Genomic DNA, 23,632 nt, shown 5'->3' on the forward strand with positions numbered 1-23,632 from the left:
TCTTGGCTTTTCTTTGGTCTACAACATCTGTTCAGGAGTCCGGCTCACTGGGACGCTGCATCGCTGGGAGCTCATACAGCTGCTCTGCTCCCTGAGGAAAGGAAAGGAAAGGGAGGGAGGGAGGGAGGGAAGGAAGGGAAGGGAGGAAACAGGGTGAAGTCAAGGAAGGAAGGAAGGAAACAGGGCGAAGTCAAGGAAGGAAGGAAGGAAACAGGGCGAAGTCAAGGAAGGAAGGGAGGAAGGAAACAGGGTGAAGTCAAGGAAGGAAGGGAGGAAGGAAACAGGGTGAAGTCAAGGAAGGAAGGAAGGAAGGAAGGGAACAGGGCGAAGTCAAGGAAGGAAGGAAGGAAGGAAGGGAACAGGGCGAAGTCAAGGAAGGAAGGAAGGGAACAGGGCAAAGTCAAGGAAGGAAGGAAACAGGGCGATGTCAAGGAAGGAAGGAAACAGGGCGATGTCAAGGAAGGAAGGAAGGAAACAGGGCGAAGTCAAGGAAGGAAGGAAGGAAACAGGGCGAAGTCAAGGAAGGAAGGAAGGAAACAGGGCGAAGTCAAGGAAGGAAGGAAGGAAACAGAACGAAGTCAAGGAAGGAAGGAAACAGGGTGAAATCAAGGAAGGAAGGAAACAGGGTGAAATCAAGGAAGGAAGGAAACAGGGCGAAATCAAGGAAGGAAGGAAAGAAGGAAACAGAACGAAGTCAAGGAAGGAAGGAAAAAAGGAAACGGGGCGAAGTCAAGGAAGGAAGGAAAGAAGGAAACGGGGCGAAGTCAAGGAAGGAAGGAAGGAAGGAAACGGGGCGAAGTCAAGGAAGGAAGGAAGGAAGCAAACAGGGTGAAGTCAAGGAAGGAAGGGAGGAAGGAAACGGGGCGAAGTCAAGGGAGGAAGGAAACAGGGCGAAGTCAAGGAAGGAAGGAAGGAATCCAGTTTCTTTAAAAGCAGTTGAACATGAATAAACGTGTTCACTTGGTGAAAAATAAGCGGTGCTTTACCTTCCAACAGCGTTTTCTTTTTTCTGTGGAAGAAAAATGTGAGTTTAGTTCATGGAAGTTATCTAAAATGCAGCAAAAAGAGAAAAAAAACTCATCTGAAATGTTATTTAACAGGCAAAAGTAGAAGACCCGTGATCACTGACCAGCTTTGCTGTAACAGATGGAAGGAAAGGAAAAGTACGTGTTTGCAGAATCTGAACCAAAATGCACAATCAGCAGGTTGACTGGTCAGGATTTGGGTTGTTCAGCCAATCATCAGTAAGCTCAGACTGTTGAGCCGTCAGGAGAAACTCACGTCGCCGTAACCAAAGTAACCACAAAGCTGCCCGCTGACGCCTCAGATCTAACCTGGAGGAGCATCAATTGCACTGAAACTGCTGCTGAGCTCGGGCTCAAAGACGGTGGAGCAGAAAAGGTCCAGGAGCCTGTGGGAGTGCATCCTGGCTGTGTTTTTAACGTTTGGAGCTGCATGCTGCCATCGAGGCGATGCCCCTCCAGCAGAACAATGAGCGACTCTTTCTAAATGACCTCCGGCAGCGTGGCTTCAGTGTTCTGCAGCCCAGATCTGTGTCCTGCTTCACATCATCTGAAGAAGCTCCTCTGCAAGAATGGACGCAAACTCCTCGGCAAGAACGGACGCAAACTCCTCGGCAAGAACGGACACAAACTCCTCGGCAAGAACGGACACAAACTCCTCGGCAAGAACGGACGCAAACTCCTCTGCAAGAATGGACGCAAACTCCTCTGCAAGAATGGACGCAAACTCCTCTGCAAGAACGGACGCAAACTCCTCTGCAAGAACGGACACAAACTCCTCGGCAAGAGTGGACACAAACTCCTCGGCAAGAACGGACGCCAACTCCTCTGCAAGAACGGACGCCAACTCCTCTGCAAGAATGGACGCAAACTCCTCTGCAAGAATGGACGCAAACTCCTCGGCAAGAACGGACGCAAACTCCTCGGCAAGAATGGACGCAGACTCCTCTGCAAGAACGGACGCAAACTCCTCTGCAAGAACGGACACAAACTCCTCGGCAAGAATGGACGCAAACTCCTCTGCAAGAATGGACGCAAACTCCTCGGCAAGAACGGACGCAAACTCCTCGGCAAGAATGGACGCAGACTCCTCTGCAAGAATGGACACAAACTCCTCGGCAAGAATGGACGCAAACTCCTCTGCAAGAATGGACACAAACTCCTCGGCAAGAATGGACGCAGACTCCTCTGCAAGAACGGACACAAACTCCTCTGCAAGAATGGACACAAACTCCTCGGCAAGAATGGACGCAAACTCCTCTGCAAGAATGGACACAAACTCCTCTGCAAGAATGGACACAAACTCCTCGGCAAGAATGGACGCAGACTCCTCTGCAAGAATGGACACAAACTCCTCTGCAAGAATGGACACAAACTCCTCGGCAAGAACGGACGCAAACTCCTCTGCAAGAACGGACACAAACTCCTCGGCAAGAATGGACGCAAACTCCTCGGCAAGAATGGACACAAACTCCTCGGCAAGAACGGACGCAAACTCCTCTGCAAGAACGGACACAAACTCCTCTGCAAGAACGGACACAAACTCCTCGGCAAGAACGGACGCAGACTCCTCTGCAAGAATGGACACAAACTCCTCTGCAAGAATGGACACAAACTCCTCTGCAAGAATGGACACAAACTCCTCTGCAAGAATGGACACAAACTCCTCTGCAAGAATGGACACAAACTCCTCTGCAAGAATGGACGCAAACTCCTCGGCAAGAACGGACGCAAACTCCTCTGCAAGAATGGACACAAACTCCTCTGCAAGAATGGACACAAACTCCTCTGCAAGAATGGACACAAACTCCTCTGCAAGAATGGACACAAACTCCTCGGCAAGAACGGACGCAAACTCCTCTGCAAGAATGGACACAAACTCCTCGGCAAGAACGGACGCAAACTCCTCTGCAAGAACGGACACAAACTCCTCGGCAAGACCTACAAAGTAGCCTCAGATCCCTACTGAATGTTTAAAGGGAGGCAGATGCAGCACAATGGAAACGTGCCGCTACCCCTCCTTTTTTAAACTGCAGATCCTGAATGCATCAAGCTGGTCAGTGAACACACTTTCTGTGAGTTTTGAGCCTGAATTTGAAGAGTTTAGCTAAAATCCTTTCCTGTGGCAGCATGACTTCCTGCAATGAAGCATCTGTTCGTCGCGGTGCAAAATAAGAACAACTCACTTGCTGAAAAGAAGCTGGTGAAAATGGTCGCCGCGGGTAGCAGAGGCATCAGAATCCAGCGAGCGAAACTCCAGATGAAGGCACCGGAGGCTGCAGGGGAAGCACAGACAGATTCGGGTGATGGTTGAGCTCCATTTTCACACCGTTAACAGCTTTCTGAGCAGCTTGGCTGAGAGTTGTGCTAATTCTGCTTCTCTGGCCAGAACTATGAGCTCAGAACTATCATCTGACAGCGGAGGTGGTGGAAATGAATCGTCCTGTTTGCTCCTTGGGTTGTTTTGAAGATCAGCTTTATTTTTTCAGTCGAAAACCATCAAATAAAACATTTAAAAAAGCTCTAATTGACCCCAGGCAGCTGTGGTGATATTCATAGATATACAGCATAGTTAAACCCAGCTGACGTTACTGAAGGCAGATCAAGTTTTTAAGTTTTTAAAGTGGAAACTGCAGTAATAATGCAGTTGGTTCCGGTTAATAATGTAAATGTAAATGTAATTTATTTCTACAGCCCTTTACAACAATCCATTTCGGTTTACAGCAGATAATAAATAAAGAATCGAATAAGTAAAAAACAATAAAATACAGCAAAATTGAATAAGATAATATAATAGTGTCACCATACTACTGGGTGTTAAAAGCCATCTGAAATAAGTATGTTTTTAGCCCAGATTTAAACATCCCATAGTTCTGCTGCTATAGGCTTAGACTGCTGGGGGACCTCATCTGTCACACCTTTCCTCACTTTGCTCTCTTTTTCCCCTGTTTAATTTCTCAAATGATTTTATGTCCATGTGACATTATTGTGGTTATTAACTTGTGTTTCCCTGTTCCAGCAGGTATCCTTTGAATGGCGTTATGGTGTTTTTCCCCCCTCTTTTCCCTCTTTTCTGTCTTCTCAAACCCCAGCTGGTCGAGGAGGATGGCCACCCTTCCTGGTTCTGGTTCTGCCAGAGGTTTCTTCCTGGTTCTGCCAGAGGTTTCTTCCTGGTTCTGCCAGAGGTTTCTTCCTGGTTCTGGTTCTGCCAGAGGTTTCTTCCTGAGTCTGGTTCTGCCAGAGGTTTCTTCCTGGTTCTGGTTCTGCCAGAGGTTTCTTCCTGTTAAAGGGAGTCGTTCCTTTCCACAGTCCCTCAGGCTCAGGACGGGAGATTGGACTGAAGACAAGTTTCGGTCCAATCTGTTGGTTTCCTTAGCTACGATATTAATTTTGAATTGGCTCCATATGAATTAATTGGATTATGATTACAATAAATTGAATTCCAATTGGCTTGAATTGGACTGAATGCTGAATGCTCTCCAGCTGCTGAATGCTCTCCAGCTGCTGATATCCTGACACTGTTTTTACATTTAACTCATGTTAAATGTTCCAAAGCGGAGGCACCTTTTCTCCTTAAACTCTGGAGCACATCAGCAGGTAAGACTCCAGACTAAATGATCTGCAGCTTTCAGGCGTGAAAAGGCTTTATGTCTCAGTTATAATATCATTAACATGTTTTTACACCAGATTAATTCAGGCTGCAGAGCCTGAGGAGAGAGTAATCTGGCAGGTGCAGGTGGGAGTTAATCTGGTGGTTTGGGTTCACTGTGAGCCTCTAAATTTAGAAGCTGCGTCGCTACAGACCTGTGTAAACAGGAAGTAACATTTAACCTGCTTCTACATCTATTTCCTTCAGCTCTGACTCCATTAAACCCAAACATTGATACAGCAAAAATACATTTAAATAAAACAAAACGACCGCTTTGGTGTTTCCCTTCACTTACAGCTGTAGAAGTAGCCTTCGGCCAGCTTGATGATGGTGTCATTTGTGCTCAGCACGCCACACCAGAACACTCCTCCCTGATTCAGCTCCGCCGCCTCCACACTGAAGGAGTGCGAGTCCTGGGTCACCCTCAGCCTGCTTCCATCCAGCCGGTCAACCGTCCGGCTGAAGCTGAAGCCCCTGCAGCACTCCGCCGAGCTCCGCCGGCACCAGACCCTCAGCAGGCTGCTGTGTTTTTCCTCATAGGGACAAGTCAGAGTCTGCCAGAGCAGGGCTTCACCGTCACCTGCACACATCAAAGCGCACGGTTAGAATCAGATTACCACAGGATCGGTTCTGTGCTGAACTTAGGTCCATTTCAAAGGCGATGGGGGCACTTACCCACAGCCCAAAGCAGTATCAGGATAAGAAAACGCATGTTCCTGGTACCAGCTGGCTATGCTCGGGTCTAATGTGATAACGAGGAAGTGGAAGAAAACCTTTTAAAGCTTTCTGAAGCTCAGGAAATGTCTGCCCCCTCAGATGCTGTCTGCCCCAGTCAAGACTTCTAAAGTTTCCCTTTTCTTTCTGCTCTTTTAATTTATTCCTGCAAAGAAAAAAAAATGAATATAATCACCACTTTTAAAGTGGAGGACGGCTCAAACAAAAGAAAAATGTTGTTTTATCGAAGCTTTTATGGCAGTTTGAAGAGATGAAAAACTATTCTTCATCAGTCAGGCTCTCACTTGCTGACAGATCAGCTTTGCAGGATGGAGCCGACCATGTCATGAAGTCCAAATGTCTCTCCTGTGGAGCAGCTGGAATTCTCTGGATTCTGAGCCCAGATCATCACAAACTCCTTTGGATTCTTAAATTTAAAAGAAAATTTCAATGTCCACCTGTGCAGTTACTGTAAAGGTAATGGCTGCTGTCCCAACTGATCCTTTACCCTCAGAGATGGTGGAAATGTGCTGTTTTCTGCAGGCAGGCGTCTTTATCTTACTTTGGGCCTGAACCAAACCAAAGATCCAGCATCCTCTCCTTGCCCAGTGCAGATTTGTGATGAAACCCGCTGTAACCTTCTTACATTTCTGGACTAAAATCAGTCAGACAGCCAGGTGCAACAGCTTGTGAGGGTCTGCAAGCTCCTCTAATAACTGCAGACTACTTTGTATTATTATTATTATCATCATTAATGTTAAAATGTCCACAGATATTTTTAGAAATACAAAACAGTTAGAATCCCTCACACCAAGTGGGTTCTTGGTTTGAATCCCGGCTGGGGCCTGGTGTCCTGGATGAGCCTCTCATCAAATGACAGCTGGGATAAGCTTCAGAGAGTTGGATTAAACCAGAAAATGGATGGATCGATACAAAGATTTCCACTAATTACTACATTATTATTTAATGTAATTAAGACATGGTTTTCCTGTTAAATAAATTAGTTTTCTGTCCTATTTATTCAGTCATTTATTATATAAAAACAAACTAGCTGAATGGCAAAACCTCTAAGTGTCGTGATTCCATTTTTTAAATATTTTCTGTCAAATCGTCGTGATCTTTTATTTTGAAAAGCTTGTCCATCAGTATCGCGCACTCTGATTGGCCGCCGTGTCGGCCAATGAGGAAAAGCCTTGTTTCAACGTGCTTCTTTCTCCATGTGAGTCCCTTCCAGTTCGCTACAATCATGGTAAGTTGAGGAAATGTCTCATTTCTTTGAGATTTATTGCTGCAGCGGTTTGATGTGAGGATGTACGACAGAGAACTGTGACGTTTAACTGCTAAATGTTGTATTAGTCTCAGGTTTTCCCCCTAAATGTTCCATCATTTTTTAGGTATCCAAAGCTAATCATCGCTTATTCTGTAAATTGAATTAACCGGAGAAGTTAAACACTGGCTGATGCTCTTTATATTTCCCACAAACATCCATCTGAAGCATGTTGCACTTGGATATTCTGGTGTTCAGCTGATTGTGGAATTAAGTCCTTTCCCGAACTTGGGCTCGTGTTTGTGGATCAAAACAAAGATGGCTGTCCGCCGGGTGGCTGAAGATAAGCCCACACTTTTTAAATGGACGTGGCTTTGCTGAACATGTGTGAATAGTGAGGAAATGATGCTGAAAGTTGGCATCATTTCTGTGGTGAACAGCTTGGAAACAGTTGCTGAAGCTGCCGGGTTTAACTGAACGGATAAAACGGGACCCAGGTGGAAGACAGCCGGGACCCCTGTTAAAGGGGAACTCCGGTATTTTTAAACCTGAACCTTATTTCTGGCATGAAATACGTTCATCTGCTCACTGAGAACAGTTTGGTGAAAGTCTGCGTCCTTCAGAAGATATTTAGATAACTGGAGATCCATATAACGGAGTGAACGGGGCTTAGAGGATGCAGCCTCTAAATAAGGCATTATCTGTCTTTATTTCACCAATACTTTAAGAAGAATGAATGAATGAACGTGTGCTATAGCTCTGTTAGCTCATAGCTCTGTTATGTGGCTACTTGCAGCTATAGGAGAGCTAACGGAGGGATTTCTACACAGGCACTCTACTGGGCCCACTTCATCCACACGCCCCCCTGCAGCACAGCTTATTTACTCCGTGCTCTGTGACAGTCGGCTAACTTCACGCAGAGTTTGCTGCTGATAGTTTTGTGCAACATGGCAGGATATTTATCAGATTTTGACAATGTGAACGACGACTTTGAGTAAGATGAAGTGGTCCCAGTAGAGTGCCTGTGTAGAAATCCCTCCGTTAGCTCTCCTATAGCTGCAAGTAGCCACATAACAGCAGCTATGAGCTAACAGAGCTATAGCACACGTTCATTCATTCATTCTTCTTAAAGTATTGGTGAAATAAAGACAGATAATGACTTATTTAGAGGCTGCATTGTCCCTGCCTGTAGATGAACGTATTTCATGCCAGAAATAAGGTTTAAAAATACCGGAGTTCCCCTTTAAGGCCACAGCTCCCTCAGCTTTTACACGAGTAAATGTCAAAGTGGAAAATGTTACCGTGTCACAGGAAAGGAGCAGTGAAGCTGCATATTGATCAGTGGATTCTGACGTAGTAAAAGGTGTTTTAAACAGAGTTTCTGTGATGTTGTTGCAGCTTCGTCGAGAGGTGAGACAGAGGCGGGAGTACCTGTACAGGAAGGCCCAGGAGGACAGGTTAAGGACCATAGAAGAGAAGAAACAGAAGCTGAAGGGCGCCCTTGAGGGTAATGTGATGCATCTTCCATTTTCCTGCTACTGGACTCAAATGATGTGACTGTAAATGAAAGCCTGCTGTAACCCATCCTGGTTTCTCTTGACTGCAGAAAATCGTCTCCTTCCCACTGAGGTGCGCAGAGAAGCCCTGCAGCTCCAGAAACTCGTGGAGTATGATGATGAAGGGGCAGAAGGCGAGTGCTGGTTAACCCCCGCTGTCTGTCTGCAGTGTCCGGTCTCTTCCTGTGGTTCCACCTAATCACCAGCTGTTGTGTGTGTGCAGGTGTCAGCTCTCACATGGATGATGAGTACAAATGGGCCGGAGTGGAAGATCCCAAAGTCATGGTCACGACATCCCGAGACCCGAGCTCCAGGCTCAAAATGTTTGCCAAGGTGTGTCCAGCTTCTCTCTGTCGGGTTAGAGGTTGATAGGATGAGAGAAAACGATGTTGGCGAAGGCTCTGGGGTCACTTACGGCCCTTTGTTGAGCTGTGAAACCCGAGCTGCTCCTCGGTCTCATCCTCATCTTGAAATGCAGAAATAAAAGCCTGGTGGTTGCTTTGTAGTAGCTGAAGAAAGAGTAACATGGAGCAGATTTCTGTTAAATGCATCCGTTTCTGACAGAAGGAACATTTTCAGCCGTCTTACGGGACGAATACGAAGCTCCGCTGCGGCTCCTTTCGACCCTGGAGAATAACTTGATGTGCTTGTGTTCCAGGAGGTGAAGCTGATGTTCCCAGGAGCCCAGCGCATGAACAGGGGAAACCATGAGATCGCTGCTCTGGTGCGAGCCTGCAAAGCCAACAACGTGACAGACCTCATGATCGTGCACGAAACCAGAGGACAGCCCGGTATGCTTGCTGCTTCTTCTCTAAATCATGATGTGAATCTAACCGGGGCTCACACCAAAAGCAGCGTGAGCGGCCAGCTGCCGTTCATTTTCAATGTAAGCCGGCGTTCTGAGCTTCATGAGTTGAGAAAGGCTCAACTTTATGCAAATGAGCAGTGACGCGACGCGACGACAGCCAATTAGGGCCGATCTGGATTTAGAAGGCGGAAAAAAGGCGGAAAATGGCAGAGCGCAAACACAAAGAAACACAAAGAAAGCTGCCAAGAGTACGATGAAAGAGGGAACCGATGTATGGATGGATTATTATATATATATATATATATATATATGCTAGTTGCTATACACATAAGCCCCGCCCCTTTGGTCGCTTCCAGCTTCTCTGGCCGCTTCCGGCGGCAGAAGAAGAAGTACAAGTGGCGGGTTGTGAGTGGCCAGCTGCCATTAATTTTCAATGTAAGCCGGCGTTGTGAGCTTCAAAAGTTGAGAAAGGCTCAACTTTATGCAAATGAGCAGTGACACGACAGCCAATTAGGACCGATCTGGATTCAGAAGGTGGAAAAAAAGGCCAAAAAAAAAAGGTGGAAAAAAGTGGAAAACGGCAGAGCGCAAACACAAAGAAACACAAAGAAGGCTGCCAAGAGTACGATGAAAGAGGGAACCGATGTATGGATGGATTATTATATATATATGCTAGTTGCTATACATATAAGCCCCGCCCCTTTGGCCGCTTCCGACGGCAGAAGAAGTACAAACGGCGGGTTGTGAGCTGTTGGTGTGAGCCCCCGGTAACAGAACATTTTAAGCTCTGTCAGCATGAAGTTTCCAGGATGTAGCCTGGAATTCAAACTCTTGGGTGTTTTCCAGATGGCCTGGTCGTGTGCCACCTGCCGTTCGGCCCCACGGCTTATTTCACGCTGTACAGCGTGGTCATGAGGCACGATGTCCCCGACATCGGCACCATGTCGGAGGCCTACCCCCACCTCATTTTTCACAACTTCTCCTCGCGACTCGGCAAAAGGGTGAGCGAACCAGTGCCTGTGATATTCTCTTTCACCGCCTTGTTTCAGATACAGATACAGATAATTAATTCTGCTCGCACAGGTATCGAATATCCTCAAGTATCTTTTTCCAGTGCCGAAGGACGAGAGCCGGCGCGTGATCACATTCGCCAACCAAGAGGACTTTATTTCTTTCAGGTGTGTGTGAAAGTACCTTCTTATTGAAAGTGCCATGTGTCTATGTGCAAAGCAGTGCTTACATTTTATATTTATATATTTATATAGACACCACACCTACAAGAAAACGGACCACAAGAACATAGAGTTAACCGAAGTGGGACCCAGGTTTGAAATGAAGTGTAAGTATGGATGTGTTCAAGCTTTTCCAAAGACCGTTTCTGGGTTCATTTATTAATGCTACAATATGGATCTGTGACAATAAACCACCTTTTTATACAAGATCTGATTCTGGAGTCCTATTAAAAGTGTGGTTTCTATGTGGGGACCTCGTTCTTTCTTTGAGTTTTAGGAGTTAATTTAAACAGTAAAACCAGATAAATGCCAAAAAAATGAAGCTATGGGAAGGTCTCCTTCCCTAAAACGTGATGCATCTGTTCTGTGCTGCACTCGTCTGATTTTTCACGATGTGTCTCTTCTGCTTAGTGTACATGATCAAACTGGGCACCCTGGAGAATGAGAGCACCGCAGAGATTGAGTGGCGTCACCATGCATACACGCACACTGCTAAGAAACGGAGGTTTCTCAGTGTGCAATGAGTCAAAACTGCAGAAACTTGTAGTTTATTCAGTGGTTCGTGGGGCTTTTGCCTAACAAATTACATGAAACTACATTATATTCATATTGTGGCTGTAATGTTAAAGTAAATTGAGCTTTTCCTTTTGATTTCACAGTTAATAAGATCTGTGTGTATAATATCTTCTGTGCTGTTTTGTAATAAAACTTGTTTCTACTGACTTGCATCGACTTAATTGTGTTTTATTCGTAAAGCACAACGTTAAAAATCAAATCAAACCAACATAATGGTTTTGATTATCTGCCTACAGCGTTTATCTTTTTATTTCCGTAAATGTGGTGCGCTCTCGCGCGCTGCACCAGTAATTAATTTCCATGATAAGGACTCTCAGCGCCCACCTATCTATCACACTCCCAGCTGGTATTTGTCCGACGAAACAACGCAGATACGAGAATCAGCCAATGAAGACGGAGCTTTATGGAGGTTTTCCGCTTTCCCCGAAGTTCTTGACAGATCCGACTCTAGATTGAGAGAATTCAAAATGGCTGCTACAGGTAAGAGTTTAACTTTTATACTCAAACTGCTCCAAAAGCGCTGCGAAGAAGGGAGGCGCCGGCGTCATTGTGGGAAATATATAGCGACAACTGGTTTGTGTTGTTTCGAGCATGTCAATTGAATAAGTCGCTGTTTGGGAGAGAAGACACCAGCAGTATCTGACGCCGTGGTTAAAAAAAAAAAAAAAACCCAGGTTGGCTAACGTTAGCTGGCTAGCACTAGCATCAAAGCATTTCACAGTTAAGTAAGCTAGGCACAGAGGTAGCAGGATAATCTCTCACTCAGCTAGCACCTAGCTAGCTAGCTAGCTAGCTCGCGTGCAAGTCGAACTGAGGAATTTACCAAAGCTATGCTGACTTTGCATCTCAACTGTTATGTGGCCATCGCGTCAGTTGTTCTTTATGAAATATGAAAAAAAAAAACATTTAAAAGTTACTGGCTAGTTGGATAAAGTCGGTTAACTAGCGCCCCAAGAGAAACATGGCCTCCCGAACTCGAAATGTCATATTACATAGCAGGCAAATCCTATGCTAAGTAAACGGGCTAACGGCGGGCTAACGGCTGCTAGCATTAGCTTCATGCGAGTAAATGGTAAGTTTGCTGGGCTGCAACTTTGACTGCCGACGCTTCCTTTCAGCATTATTTCAGCGTTCGGCCTGGCAGACGTTTGGTTATTTTATTTAGGATTAATACGTATTGATTCCGGAAGGTAATTCCAACTGTATATATGCGCTTTATATACATGTTTGTAGGAATGTTCCACAAACGTAAGCTAGCGTTAATAACCGGTAAGTGCCGTTGGTTTGTGTCGAAAGACGCATTTTAACCTTTTTGACAGAGTGATAGATGTTTTAAAGATGTCAGTGTGTCTACGACTCTCGTACTTTTTGCAGGAGTTTCGTTGGTTTATCCGGCCTTATTGTATTTACCTTTTTTGTTTTTTTTATCCAACTTTGTAACATTCTTGGGTGAGATGTGTAACATGGCAAACTGGTTTTAGCTTTTTGCATTTTATGTTCAATGTGTCCCCTCCACGTTACCTTTTTAAAGACACAAATGAGAGCATAATTTCCTTTATTCTACAGTTAAATGAAATGGATACTGCATTTTTAGTTAGTTTATTCATGAATAAGCTCAAACATATGTGATTAAATGTGATTAAATGATTAATTTAGTTGTTTGGAACAGGCTTTGTGCATTATGACTCAGTTGAAGAGGAGTTCTTAGGATGGGTGTCTTGTATTTGGCTGTTGAAGAAGGTATAATGTGTCTGTGTTTGTGTTGTTGCAGGTTCAAAGTAAAGGGCTCATGTGGACCCCACAGTGCATGAAGCTCTCCTGAGGTTTCAGAGTCTAAGTGCTGTGTCCCCCTCCCCCTTCCCCCAGCTCCTCCTGCCTCTCATCATGTCCTCCACCTCCTCCTCATACTCCTCCTCGGGGGAGACTAGTCCAGAGGATGTGCCCCGAGGTGGGGGTACCATCCGAGTCTACCTCCCCAACAAACAGAGGACAGTGGTAAGATTATCGGCTCTATCCTTCTTTTTATTCAACAAGTTTATTGTGAGTACATGAAACAGTTTAATGGGCGAAAGCTGCAATTTCTCAGGAAAAGGTGTAATCTTTCATAACAGTTCAGTGAGTAAGTCGGTGAACAGGTGGCCTCTGATTTCACTGAGTCAGACGTCAGTGTCACGTTTCTATTCTCGGGAAAGTGGATGTTAGATTGTCCTGTCACTGTGTCATCAAGCGAAATTGTGAAAAGCAGTGTGGAGAACATTTATGTGTCTCTATCTGCCTGTAAAACTGTTGGCTAAGCCTCCAGGCTTTTCCTTGCTACAGAAGATTTACGCACTAAGGAAAGACCAAAAGTACGAATGCACCGGCGATTTCCAGGCTTCGCCGCACACCTCGACATCGCAGAACAACATAAGTTTGAGTGTTTTGTGTTTAACAATTGCCAAATAACGTAAAATATGAGTGAAGTCGAAGTCCAACAGCAGTGTTTCCTGAAAGAAACAACGCTTAGAATAGAAGATGCGTCTGAAATGGGCCAAAGATCACCGGGATAACTGGAGTGTGATGAAGATCTTTTGGTTCAAACCGTTGTGTTAGTGGTAGTCTCATAACTGTGATGCCTCAAGACAGCTACCATACCCCCAAAAATCAGACTTATTTAACACCTTCTGGAGGATCAGGCTCTAAAGAAAGTACTGTTCTCTTGTTATATCAAGTTTTATCTGAAAAAGCTTCTTTAGAAACAGAAATTACTGAAAAAGTTTGACTCCATTGTCAGGTTTTGTGTTTAAAAATAGCCAAATAACTTAAAATATGAGTGAAGTCGAAGTCCAACAGCAGTGTTTCCTGAAAGAAACAACGCTGAGATGCAAGCGGGATTCCTCAGTGTGTCACTCGGTGACGTTTTGGGAAACCAAAGTACGAATGCTCCTGCAAATTTCCAGGCTTCGCTGCACACCTCGACATCGCAGAACAGCATAAGTTTAAGTTTGAGTGTCTCATAACTGTGATGCCTCAAGACGGCTACCGTACCCCCCAAAAATCTGACTTATTTAACACCTTCTGGAGGATCAGGCTCTAAAGAAAGTACCGTTCTCTTGTTATATCGAGTTTTATCTGAAAAAGCTTCTTTAGAAACAGAAATTACTGAAAAAGTTTGACTCCAGTGTCAGGATTTGTGTTTAAAAATTGCCAAATAACTTAAAATATGAGTGAAGTCGAAGTCCAACAGCAGTGTTTCCTGAAAGAAACAACGCTTAGAATAGAAGATGCGTCTGAAATGAGTTGTGTTAGTGGTAGTCTCATAACTGTGATGCCTCAAGACGGCTACCGTACCCCCAAAAATCAGACTTATTTAACACCTTCTGGAGGATCAGGCTCTAAAGAAAGTACCGTTCTCTTGTTATATCGAGCTTTATCTGAAAAAGCTTCTTTAGAAACAGAAATTACTTGAAAAGTTTGACTCCAGTGTCAGGATTTGTGTTTAAAAATTGCCAAATAACTTAAAATATGAGTGAAGTCGAAGTCCAACAGCAGTGTTTCCTGAAAGAAACGACGCTTAGATGCAAGCGGGATTCCTCAGTGTGTCACTCGGTGACGTTTTGGGAAACCAAAGTACGAATGCACCTGCAAATTTCCAGGCTTCGCCGCACACCTCGACATCGCAGAACAGCATAAGTTTGAGTTTGAGTGTCTCATAACTGTGATGCCTCAAGACGGCTACCGTACCCCCCAAAAATCTGACTTATTTAACACCTTCTGGAGGATCAGGCTCTAAAGAAAGTACCGTTCTCTTGTTATATCGAGTTTTATCTGAAAAAGCTTCTTTAGAAACAGAAATTACTTGAAAAGTTTGCCTCCATTGTCAGGTTTTGTGTTTAAAAATTGCCAAATAACTTAAAATATGAGTGAAGTCGAAGTCCAACAGCAGTGTTTCCTGAAAGAAACAACGCTTAGAATAGAAGATGCGTCTGAAATGAGTTGTGTTAGTGGTAGTCTTATAACTGTGATGCCTCAAGACGGCTACCGTACCCCCCAAAAATCTGACTTATTTAACACCTTCTGGAGGATCAGGCTCTAAAGAAAGTACCGTTCTCTTGTTATATCGAGTTTTATCTGAAAAAGCTTTTATAAAAACAGAATTTACTGAAAAAGTTTGCTTCCAGTGTCAGGTTTTGTGTTTAAAAATTGCCAAATAACTTAAAATATGAGTGAAGTCGAAGTCCAACAGCAGTGTTTCCTGAAAGAAACGACGCTTAAAATAGAAGATGCGTCTGAAATGGGCCAAAGATCACCGGGATAACTGGAGTGTGATGAAGATCTTTTGGTTCAAACCGTTGTGTTAGTGGTAGTCTCATAACTGTGATGCCTCAAGACAGCTACCATACCCCCAAAAATCAGACTTATTTACCACCTTCTGGAGGATCAGGCTCTAAAGAAAGTACCGTTCTCTTGTTATATCGAGCTTTATCTGAAAAAGCTTTTATAAAAACAGAAATTACTTAAAGTTTGACTCCAGTGTCAGGTTTTGTGTTTAAAAATTGCCAAATAACGTAAAATATGAGTGAAGTCGAAGTCCAACAGCAGTGTTTCCTGAAAGAAACGACGCTTAAAATAGAAGATGCGTCTGAAATGGGCCAAAGATCACCGGGATAACTGGAGTGTGATGAAGATCTTTTGGATTCACTCGGTGATGTTTTGGGAAACCAAACCTTCAGGAACTCGTCTTCCAACTTTGTCATGAAGCAAGTCGGTGACCACATGAAGCGCCGCATCCAACCAAACGTTGGCCTTGTTTTAGCTTTTCGTGTGACACGAAACAAACGTGCACGCAGCTCTGTAAGAAATGCACACGTGTGAAACATTTTTGTGGTGACCTGACCATGAAACCAGCAGCTGTGGCCGACTCTGCGTCTCACGAAGCTGGGATGTGATCAGAGCATGAATGCAGCTTCATTATTCGAGTTAAAACAGCATCACTGAAGCATCATATTTGATGATATGAGGTGCCAACATGTTGCTTCTCAGTGTGCCTCATGAACAATGAAATGTTTTATTCCGGCAGGTGAACGTTCGTCAGGGACAGACGGTGTACGAGAGTCTGGATAAAGCTCTCAAAGTGAGAGGCTTAAGCCAAGACTGCTGTGCTGTGTTTCGTCTCCTGGAAGGGTAAGATCTGTAAAATCTGCAGCTCTTCTTTAACCACAGCCCGCCAACATCTGGGAACCGAGGAGAACAGCTGCTCCAGCTTTGCTAGAGAAGTTTAGTTCTCGATGTAGGATTCGAGCTGCTCAGCAGCTCAGTCCAGCACCCAGACTCATTCAAAGTCCATTTTACATGGAGGAACATTACTCTGAAACCCAATGTTCAGACAAAGTTCTGGTTTGTGAGACTCTGCCTCTCAGAGGTTCTCTCTTTTTACTCCCATTAATGACCGACCTGTGGCCAGTTCGCCTAATTAGTTGCAGCATGTTCCTCCAGCTCTTTCTTTTCTTTCTTTAAGACGTTTTCCAAGTTTCCTTTCAAGATTTCATTCAGCTGCAGACGACTTCGGTTCCTTAATGTCTTAAAAAACAACCAAACCAGCAGCAACGTACACTTATTAATAGTAGTTTAACAGATGAGCCAAAGGATGATTAGAAAGCCTCACATTCTGCTTTTACTTACATTTACACCACCTGGTTTGTGAAGCTGTTGTTCTGTTGCATTCAGCTTGGATCAACCCGTTTCTGGTAGCTAACGGGAAAGAAAAGACGAGTGAAACCATGAATTTGACATTTGTAACAGTGATTTTTAAGAGAAAATAAAGGAGAAGAGTCTTTTATATGTTAGAGTTGCTCTGGAAACTAATATTGATTCATAAATGTCTTCAGAACATGTGAGTCTGGACCGACTCGTGCTAAGTTGAACCTGAAGTGTTGAACCGCTGCTTTTTCTTCTTAGTCGTAAGAGACTGACAGATTGGACCACAGACATCACTCCTCTGGTTGGGGAGGAGCTTCTCGTCGAGGTCCTGGATGACATTCCTCTCACCATGCACAACTTTGTAAGTAACACAGAGGAAACTCCACCTCATGTTCTCTGTTCTGCTGCAGGAGTAATGCTGTGTTGTCTCCGTGTTTCTGCAGGTACGGAAAACCTTTTTCAAGCTGGCTTACTGTGATTTTTGCCACAAGTTTCTCTTTAATGGCTTCAGATGTCAGACATGTGGCTACAAATTTCACCAGCACTGCAGCAGCAAGGTCCCCACGGTGTGTGTGGATATGGATACGGTGAGCAAACGGTGAGTTGGTGACGTCCCTCTGAGATGAGTCTGTTGGCCTCGTCTTTGGCTCGTTTTTCAGTGCTGTTAAAACCTCCAAACATGTGGGAACATCTGGCATGAACACGCTCTGAGCTGCAGGCTGGTCTTATGGTTCTCTGTTAGATCAGTGCAGAGCTCACAGTGGAGCCTGTCCACGCCCCTGTGAGCGCGCACGTGCTGCTGGCTGCAGGGTTTTTGGTGCTTGTTGCATGTTGAAGGAGAGTCACTTTTACTTTAAAAAGAAAAAGCTGCAGAAAAAAGGAAGATGAATCATCAAAAGAAGAGGGAACGTCATGCATTACCAAAGTTATGCGTAACTTGGTGTTTTGGGTGTTTTTCAGTGGAAATGTAGCCTTTCTCCAACCTCACAGAGTGCACGTCAGAGGAATGAAGCGCTGTCAGTTTACCTTCCCAATCTGAGAGATCAGCAGCAAATCAGCTGCTTTCACAGCCAAAGAAGTGTGTTCTGGTTCTGCCTCAGAGGACTCCGAGCGGACCCGTTACAGACGTGTCGTTAGCTGCATGTCAGGAAGCTGCAGCTCATGCATGAGGTCACTGATCTGATGCAATGTGCACATGCACGGCTTCTGCAGGCCGCTGTTGGGGCCGTGATATTCTTTCTGGGACTCCTAAAGAAAGTTTACTTTGCTGTAGAGTTGCTTTTATTCAGGCTGTTCGATTTGAGATCAAGAGCTAACGTTCGCACAGTATTAAGGCCGGTAATTAAGCCTGGAGGGAAGATGACGATGGATTTAAAGCTGGTGTTTTTACCAGTGAAGAGAGGACGCCGCGTGTTACTGTTTCTGGGAGCTACGTCATAATCTTTTGATCTTTTTGTTTTGTCAAGGTGTGATTCCAATACCTGCTCAGATGATTTCCCACAGATACTCCTGCCAGGAAACTCCCCGTCACAGAGCAACCTGGCCTTAACCCCGGAGCCTGCTGGGTGAGCTCCACGCAGTCACTGGGATGAACGGTGCAGCAGATCGGCAGGTCAAACAGAAACTGACTGTTTTATTTCGTCACTTAGAGTGAACCTCCTGTCCCCGCCCTCGACCTTCCACTTTCCCCTGTCAGGTGGAGATGGCCAATCCCTGCAGAGGCATCGCTCCACCTCCACTCCCAACGTTCACATGGTCAGCACAGTGGACCCTGCCAGTGTCAGCATCATTGAGGTCTGTGCTGGAGTGTCAGTTTTACCGTGCACACTGCCCTGTGTCTGACTCTATAAAACTAATTCTGCTGTTGCTCCTCTCTGCAGGAAGCACTGAAGTTCAACACAATAGGTACAGTTCTTCTGCCTGTTTCATTTTCATCCGTTTTCTTCCTCTACATTTGACTCATCTCTGGGTTTTCTCTCATCTCCACAGGTCCTGAGCCCTCACCGAAACCCTCCACCAGTCCGCCCTCCTCTCTCGGCTCTCCAGGGAGGAAGCCACCAAAGTCTCCCTCTGAGCACAAAGAGCGCAAACCGTCTTCTTCTGACGATAAAAAGAAAGTGGTAGGTCTTCACAGGTCAGCGGTTGTCTGCAGCTGCCAGTGAAATGCGTTTAATCAGCCTGTTGTTTCAGCACCGAGGCGGCTACAGAGACTCGAGCTACTACTGGGAGGTCCACTCGCGAGAAGTCACCATCCAGAAGAGAATAGGTACCGGCTCCTTTGGAACAGTCTTCAAGGGCAAGTGGCACGGAGACGTGGCCATCAAGATCCTTAAAGTCAAAGAGCCCACGCCTGAGCAGCTACAGGCCTTCAAAAACGAAATGCAGGTCTTAAGGTGAGCGGCGCTCTTTAAACTGTCCTGCAGCGCGTCTTTTCTTGCAATGAGAATCCTCAGATCTGTCAAATATCACGGCGCATAAATCTAACCTGGCATCAGACCGTCTGCAGATGAGTTCGTGGAACTTCTGATCATTTCACTGCTTTTGTTCTCCGCAGAAAAACCCGCCACGTCAACATCCTGCTGTTCATGGGCTACATGACGAAGCCCAACTTCGCCATCATCACCCAGTGGTGTGAAGGCAGCAGCTTGTACCGCCATCTGCATGTGACAGAAACCAAGTTTGACACGATGCGCCGCATTGATGTGGCCAGACAGACGGCGCAGGGCATGGAGTAAGACCTGCTGCAGCTCGCTCAAGCCCTTTTCACATCCTTTTCCATCTTCTTTTGCTTTTAGAATATAATCAGACTGATGCTCTCTCTCTGTAGCGCTCAAAATAAAGCCCACTGGCTCAAGGATCCAGTGTAGCAACATCCAGCAGAACCAGAACCCTAATAAAGAGCTTTATGGCGCCTGTGCTTCTGATGCTTCTTTGTCAAAAATCTTGTTTGTTTTGTGCCTTTCTTGCAGTTACCTTCATGCGAAGAATATAATTCATCGAGACCTGAAGTCGAACAGTATCCTTTCATTGGAAGCTTTCAGTCGCCGTGTGGGGGGGTCGGTGCTGGTTTCTGAAGCTCAGACAGTTTAACCAAGAACCACATGTTCTGCAGCTATTAAAGGCTTAACCAGAAGCCAGAATTGATGCCATTTTCATGTCCTTTGAATAGTAATGTTCTTTATTAAGCTAAAAAGTGGGTAATGATTTATGATAATCCAAAAGTTCCTGTTAAAGTGTTGCAGTGCCATTTTAAAGAGTTTTTTTCTTGTAAAGAGGATAAAAAACCTTCGTCCTGTTTGTCCCAGAACTTTCTGCTCCATTTCTCTGGTAACTGACGCTAGAATAACTGCACCAGCTCTCTGTTGTGACACTTTCTGAGCGCCGCTGTCAGATATTTTCCTCCACGAAGGCTGGACTGTAAAGATTGGCGACTTTGGCTTGGCCACAGTGAAGGCTCGGTGGAGCGGCTCTCAGCAGGTCGAACAGCCCAGTGGATCCATTCTGTGGATGGTGAGCATGTTTCTTTAATCTGACAGCAACCAAAGGTGTGCTCTTAATGTAATGTGAAGCCTTCAAAGCTTGCATGTCGTCTGAATTCAACACATCACACGAGCAGAGATGCGTACGTTCAGAAATTGACAGAAATCCATTTGCTCATATAATTGGATTGGCCAAGCTTTGGAATCCCTTTGTTTTCCAGGCCGTTTTGCACATGTAGCGTGGAAGCAGAGGGGGGTTAAAACGTCTCTCTGTCACACACAATGGACAGAAAAGATGAGGCACTGCAAACGATTAACCCAGAAGAAGTGAAAGCTCCTGTTTTTCTAGAATTAACACCTCCACTTCCCCCGAGTGCAGTAAAAGGGTCACATGAGACACCGACAGCAGGGTTTCTCAAGGCCCTGCATGCTGTCCATGTTTCCCTGCTCCTGATTCAAATGAATCCTCAGCCTTCTGCAGAGCTCAAAGACCCGACCCATTCATGTGAATCAGCTGTGCTGGAGCAGGGAAACGTGCAGGACCAGGATTGAGAGCATCGTCTGCTCAGCACATGCACATCTGTCCACATCTGTCCTCTGTTAGCATCTCTGTCACTACCACTTTGTGCCTGCTCGTCGTTTTTTTGCTTGTTTTTCATTCTGAACTTGATGCAGCGCGTAACAAAGCTCTGAAAAACTTTAAATGTATTGTTTGAATGATAAAATGTTGTCATTTAAAGAGATTAAAGCAGTCTTTATCTCTTCTACTGTTTGGGCCACTAAAGTGATGGTTGGGTAAAGAAAACATTCAGCTGAACTGAAAGCCTGATTGACTGTTTATCTTCTGAAAATAGAGTTCTTTGGTGAATCTTTTGTCCATTTCTCAGCTCATTGGGTTCTCTGCTTGGAAGTTTTTCCACAAACGAATCACAAAACGAGTTGTAACAGACCTGTTGAATAGCACAGCTACTTCTGCTTTGTTTAGGTTATAAAAGCTAACTTAGTATAACCGGAAATGTTGAATTAACTACCCATTTCTTTCCCCCTCAAGGCTCCGGAGGTGATCCGAATGCAGGACACCAACCCGTACACATTCCAGTCCGATGTGTATGGCTATGGGGTGGTGCTTTTTGAGCTGATGTCAGGAACCCTGCCTTACACCAATATCAACAACAGAGACCAGGTTTGATGCCCCCATTTCCTTCATTTCACTCAACTGTTAGACGGGAAACACATCCTTCACTTTCCAAAGTTTTCATCTGACACCCAGAGGCACGATTACTTGGTACATTGATGCTTGTTGGAAGTGTTTTCTGATTATATACGGGCTCCAAAATGAGGCGAGATGCAAGTTAACTTTGGGTTTGGCAGATAAGTATCATGTGATGTCAGTTACAGATGAGACGAGCTGCTGCTTTTTGCTCTATTATGTCTGTTATTGTTTGTAGGATAAGCCAGTAGAAGTTAAAGTGCGGCTGGTTTAGGTGGTAAATAAAACAGTTTATTCACTCCGTGCTCTGTGACAGTCGGCTAACTTCACACAGAGTTTGCTGCTGATAGTTTTGTGCAACATGGCAGGATATTTATCAGATTTTGACGACATGAACGACGACTTTGAGTAAGATGGACGTTCTTACCGGAGTGAATGAGCTGTGCTGCAGGGGGGCGTGTGGATGAAGTGGTCCCAGTAGATTTTTCATGGAAAGCTCATCAAGAATTCTGGCACGGCATATTCTGCAGGTGCCAAAGGTTTCCACAAAATGCTCCATGCAACATATGCTGTGTTACGTTTGGTGCTTCCTGCCACAATAAAATGAAAAGTTACTCAACATTTTGATTGCTGTGCCTAATTAAGCCTAATTTAGTCACATTTGAGTCAGTCACAATCAACGTGTTGCTCTGGTTTTTAGCTTCTGTTGTAGTAATTTCCCGTTAAAGTGACTTCTCTGGAAATTTGATGTATTTTTCGGGCTATAAAGCGAAATATCAATGATTGACTGCTAACGGGTTTATTTTCATACATAAAGCGCATTAAATTATATGTGTGACTGATAGCGTTGAGTTTGAAATCTGCTTCCTAAGCATGTCTCTTAAAGTGGTATTTTTAAACCTAGACCTTATTTCTGGCATGAAATCTACTCACCAAGGACAGTTTGGTGAAAGTCGGCGTCAATCAGAAGCTATTTGAAGTGGTCCCAGTAGAGTGCCTGTGTAGAAATCCCTCCGTTAGCTCTCCTTTAGCTGCAAGTAGCCACATAACAGCAGCTATGAGCTAACAGAGCTATAGCACACGTTCATTCATTCATTCTTCTTAAAGTATTGGTGAAATAAAGACAGATAATGCCTTATTTAGAGGCTGCATCCTCTAAGCCCCGTTCACTCCGTTATATGGATCTCCAGTTATCTAAATATCTTCTGAAGGACGCCGACTTTCACCAAACTGTTCTCAGTGAGTAGATGAACGTATTTCATGCCAGAAATAAGGTTTAAAAACACCGGAGTTCCCCTTTAACTGTGACCCGTTTGGAGAGCTCCTCAATCTTCACTCGACAATACAAATAGTTTGTTTTGCTGCATTTTCTTTCAAGTCCATGTTTCTATTTTGCAGATGTAAAAGTGCACGTTTAGCTTTGACTTAGGTCCATATCGTCCAGCTCTTTGCTGAGGTCATGTGACACTTTAGCTGAAGGTTATTCTTCATATTTATTCCTGGCCAAATCACAAAGAACAGAAAAAATGCCTCTTTTTTTTGGGGCGTATTGTTGTAACTGTCACTTCTGTGTTTTCTTTCCCAGATAATCTTCATGGTTGGCCGCGGTTACTTGTCTCCAGATCTCACTAAACTGTACAGTACCTCACCCAAGTCGATGAAAAGGCTCATCATTGACTGCCTGAAGTTCAAACGTGACGAGAGGCCCCTGTTTCCACAGGTAAATAAGGCTCATCAGGGTACGGGTTACCTTCTTTTCAGGCATCGGTAGCTTGTATTCCTGTTCTCCACAGTTATCTGATGGAAGCAGCTCTATTGTCATGCTTCACGTTGGTTTCTATGTGTGACTGTTGTCAGTTGGCTGTAAAATACAGATGTAGTGCATTTAGTGTGATGCTTTGAACAGCTTCTAACAGCTTTTAACACTATTGTTGTTCACCAGATCCTGGTAGCCATTGAGCAGGTGCAAGATCTGCTGCCAAAAATTGAGCGAAGTCGCTCAGAGCCATCGCTCCATCGGGCCGTCCATGCTGAAGACCTGAACCCCCTCCTGTTCCACACCACCAGGCTGATGCCCCTGTAAGCCCCCTGCAGCGCTGCCAGAGAGGCGCTCACCATGCCCCAAACTGCTGCATCCCTGTGCCTGAGAGGCCACAGCTGGCTGTAACCACAGACCACACCCCCAAACCCCCCCCCCCCCGCAGAGATGCAGCACTCAGAAACTGTAGAATTAACGGTAACAGTTTGTTTAGTCTGATTGTGAGCCTTCGTTTCCTTTAGACAAGTGACAAAGACCTGCCAGCAGGGAAACTGTGGTCACCTGTAAGCAATAAACATCTGACCAGGTCACCTATAACCGGTTAACATCTGACCAGGTCAGCTGTAAGCGGTTAACATCTGACCAGGTTACCTGTAAGCAATAAACACCTGACCAGGTCAC

The 23,632-nt window shown here is 45.0% G+C and overlaps 2 protein-coding genes across 2 annotated transcripts; both read left to right on the top strand.

Annotated features, from left to right (window-relative positions):
• Positions 1-6,526: 6,526 nt before the first annotated feature.
• imp4 (IMP U3 small nucleolar ribonucleoprotein 4) lies at positions 6,527-10,915 on the top strand. Its single transcript, XM_072386894.1, has 9 exons — positions 6,527-6,634; positions 8,051-8,159; positions 8,259-8,342; positions 8,432-8,541; positions 8,867-8,999; positions 9,863-10,017; positions 10,100-10,194; positions 10,282-10,355; positions 10,660-10,915. Exons 1-9 carry the CDS (start codon positions 6,566-6,568, stop codon positions 10,770-10,772), a joined length of 942 nt encoding a protein of 313 aa, XP_072242995.1. The 5' UTR covers positions 6,527-6,565; the 3' UTR covers positions 10,773-10,915.
• A 283-nt stretch (positions 10,916-11,198) lies between these two features.
• On the top strand, positions 11,199-23,577 carry araf (A-Raf proto-oncogene, serine/threonine kinase). Its single transcript, XM_072387193.1, has 16 exons — positions 11,199-11,304; positions 12,596-12,819; positions 15,884-15,987; positions 16,762-16,864; positions 16,947-17,101; positions 17,970-18,068; positions 18,153-18,297; positions 18,384-18,408; positions 18,493-18,623; positions 18,694-18,896; positions 19,058-19,234; positions 19,473-19,519; positions 19,895-20,013; positions 21,034-21,165; positions 22,778-22,912; positions 23,135-23,577. The coding sequence occupies exons 2-16, from the start codon at positions 12,709-12,711 to the stop codon at positions 23,273-23,275; spliced, it is 1,827 nt and encodes a 608-aa protein (XP_072243294.1). The 5' UTR covers positions 11,199-11,304; positions 12,596-12,708; the 3' UTR covers positions 23,276-23,577.
• The last annotated feature ends 55 nt before the right edge of the window (positions 23,578-23,632 follow it).

Source organism: Leuresthes tenuis, unplaced genomic scaffold (assembly GCF_036924035.1).
Source record: "Leuresthes tenuis unplaced genomic scaffold, fLeuTen1.0.hap1 SCAF_6, whole genome shotgun sequence".
Classification (NCBI taxonomy): Eukaryota; Metazoa; Chordata; class Actinopteri; order Atheriniformes; family Atherinopsidae; genus Leuresthes; species Leuresthes tenuis.

What these genes read in the sequence shown, in the direction of transcription:
- araf (XM_072387193.1), top strand. Translation starts at nt 12,709, where the DNA reads ATGTCCTCCACCTCCTCCTCATACTCCTCCTCGGGGGAGACTAGTCCA. An exon ending in CCAGTGTCAGCATCATTGAG is followed by an intron (nt 18,298 to 18,383) that starts GTCTGTGCTGGA and finishes TCCTCTCTGCAG; the next exon opens with GAAGCACTGAAGTTCAACAC. An exon ending in ATATCAACAACAGAGACCAG is followed by an intron (nt 21,166 to 22,777) that starts GTTTGATGCCCC and finishes TTTCTTTCCCAG; the next exon opens with ATAATCTTCATGGTTGGCCG.
- imp4 (XM_072386894.1), top strand. Translation starts at nt 6,566, where the DNA reads ATGAGGAAAAGCCTTGTTTCAACGTGCTTCTTTCTCCATGTGAGTCCC. An exon ending in TGATGATGAAGGGGCAGAAG is followed by an intron (nt 8,343 to 8,431) that starts GCGAGTGCTGGT and finishes GTGTGTGTGCAG; the next exon opens with GTGTCAGCTCTCACATGGAT. An exon ending in ACCCAGGTTTGAAATGAAGT is followed by an intron (nt 10,356 to 10,659) that starts GTAAGTATGGAT and finishes TCTTCTGCTTAG; the next exon opens with TGTACATGATCAAACTGGGC.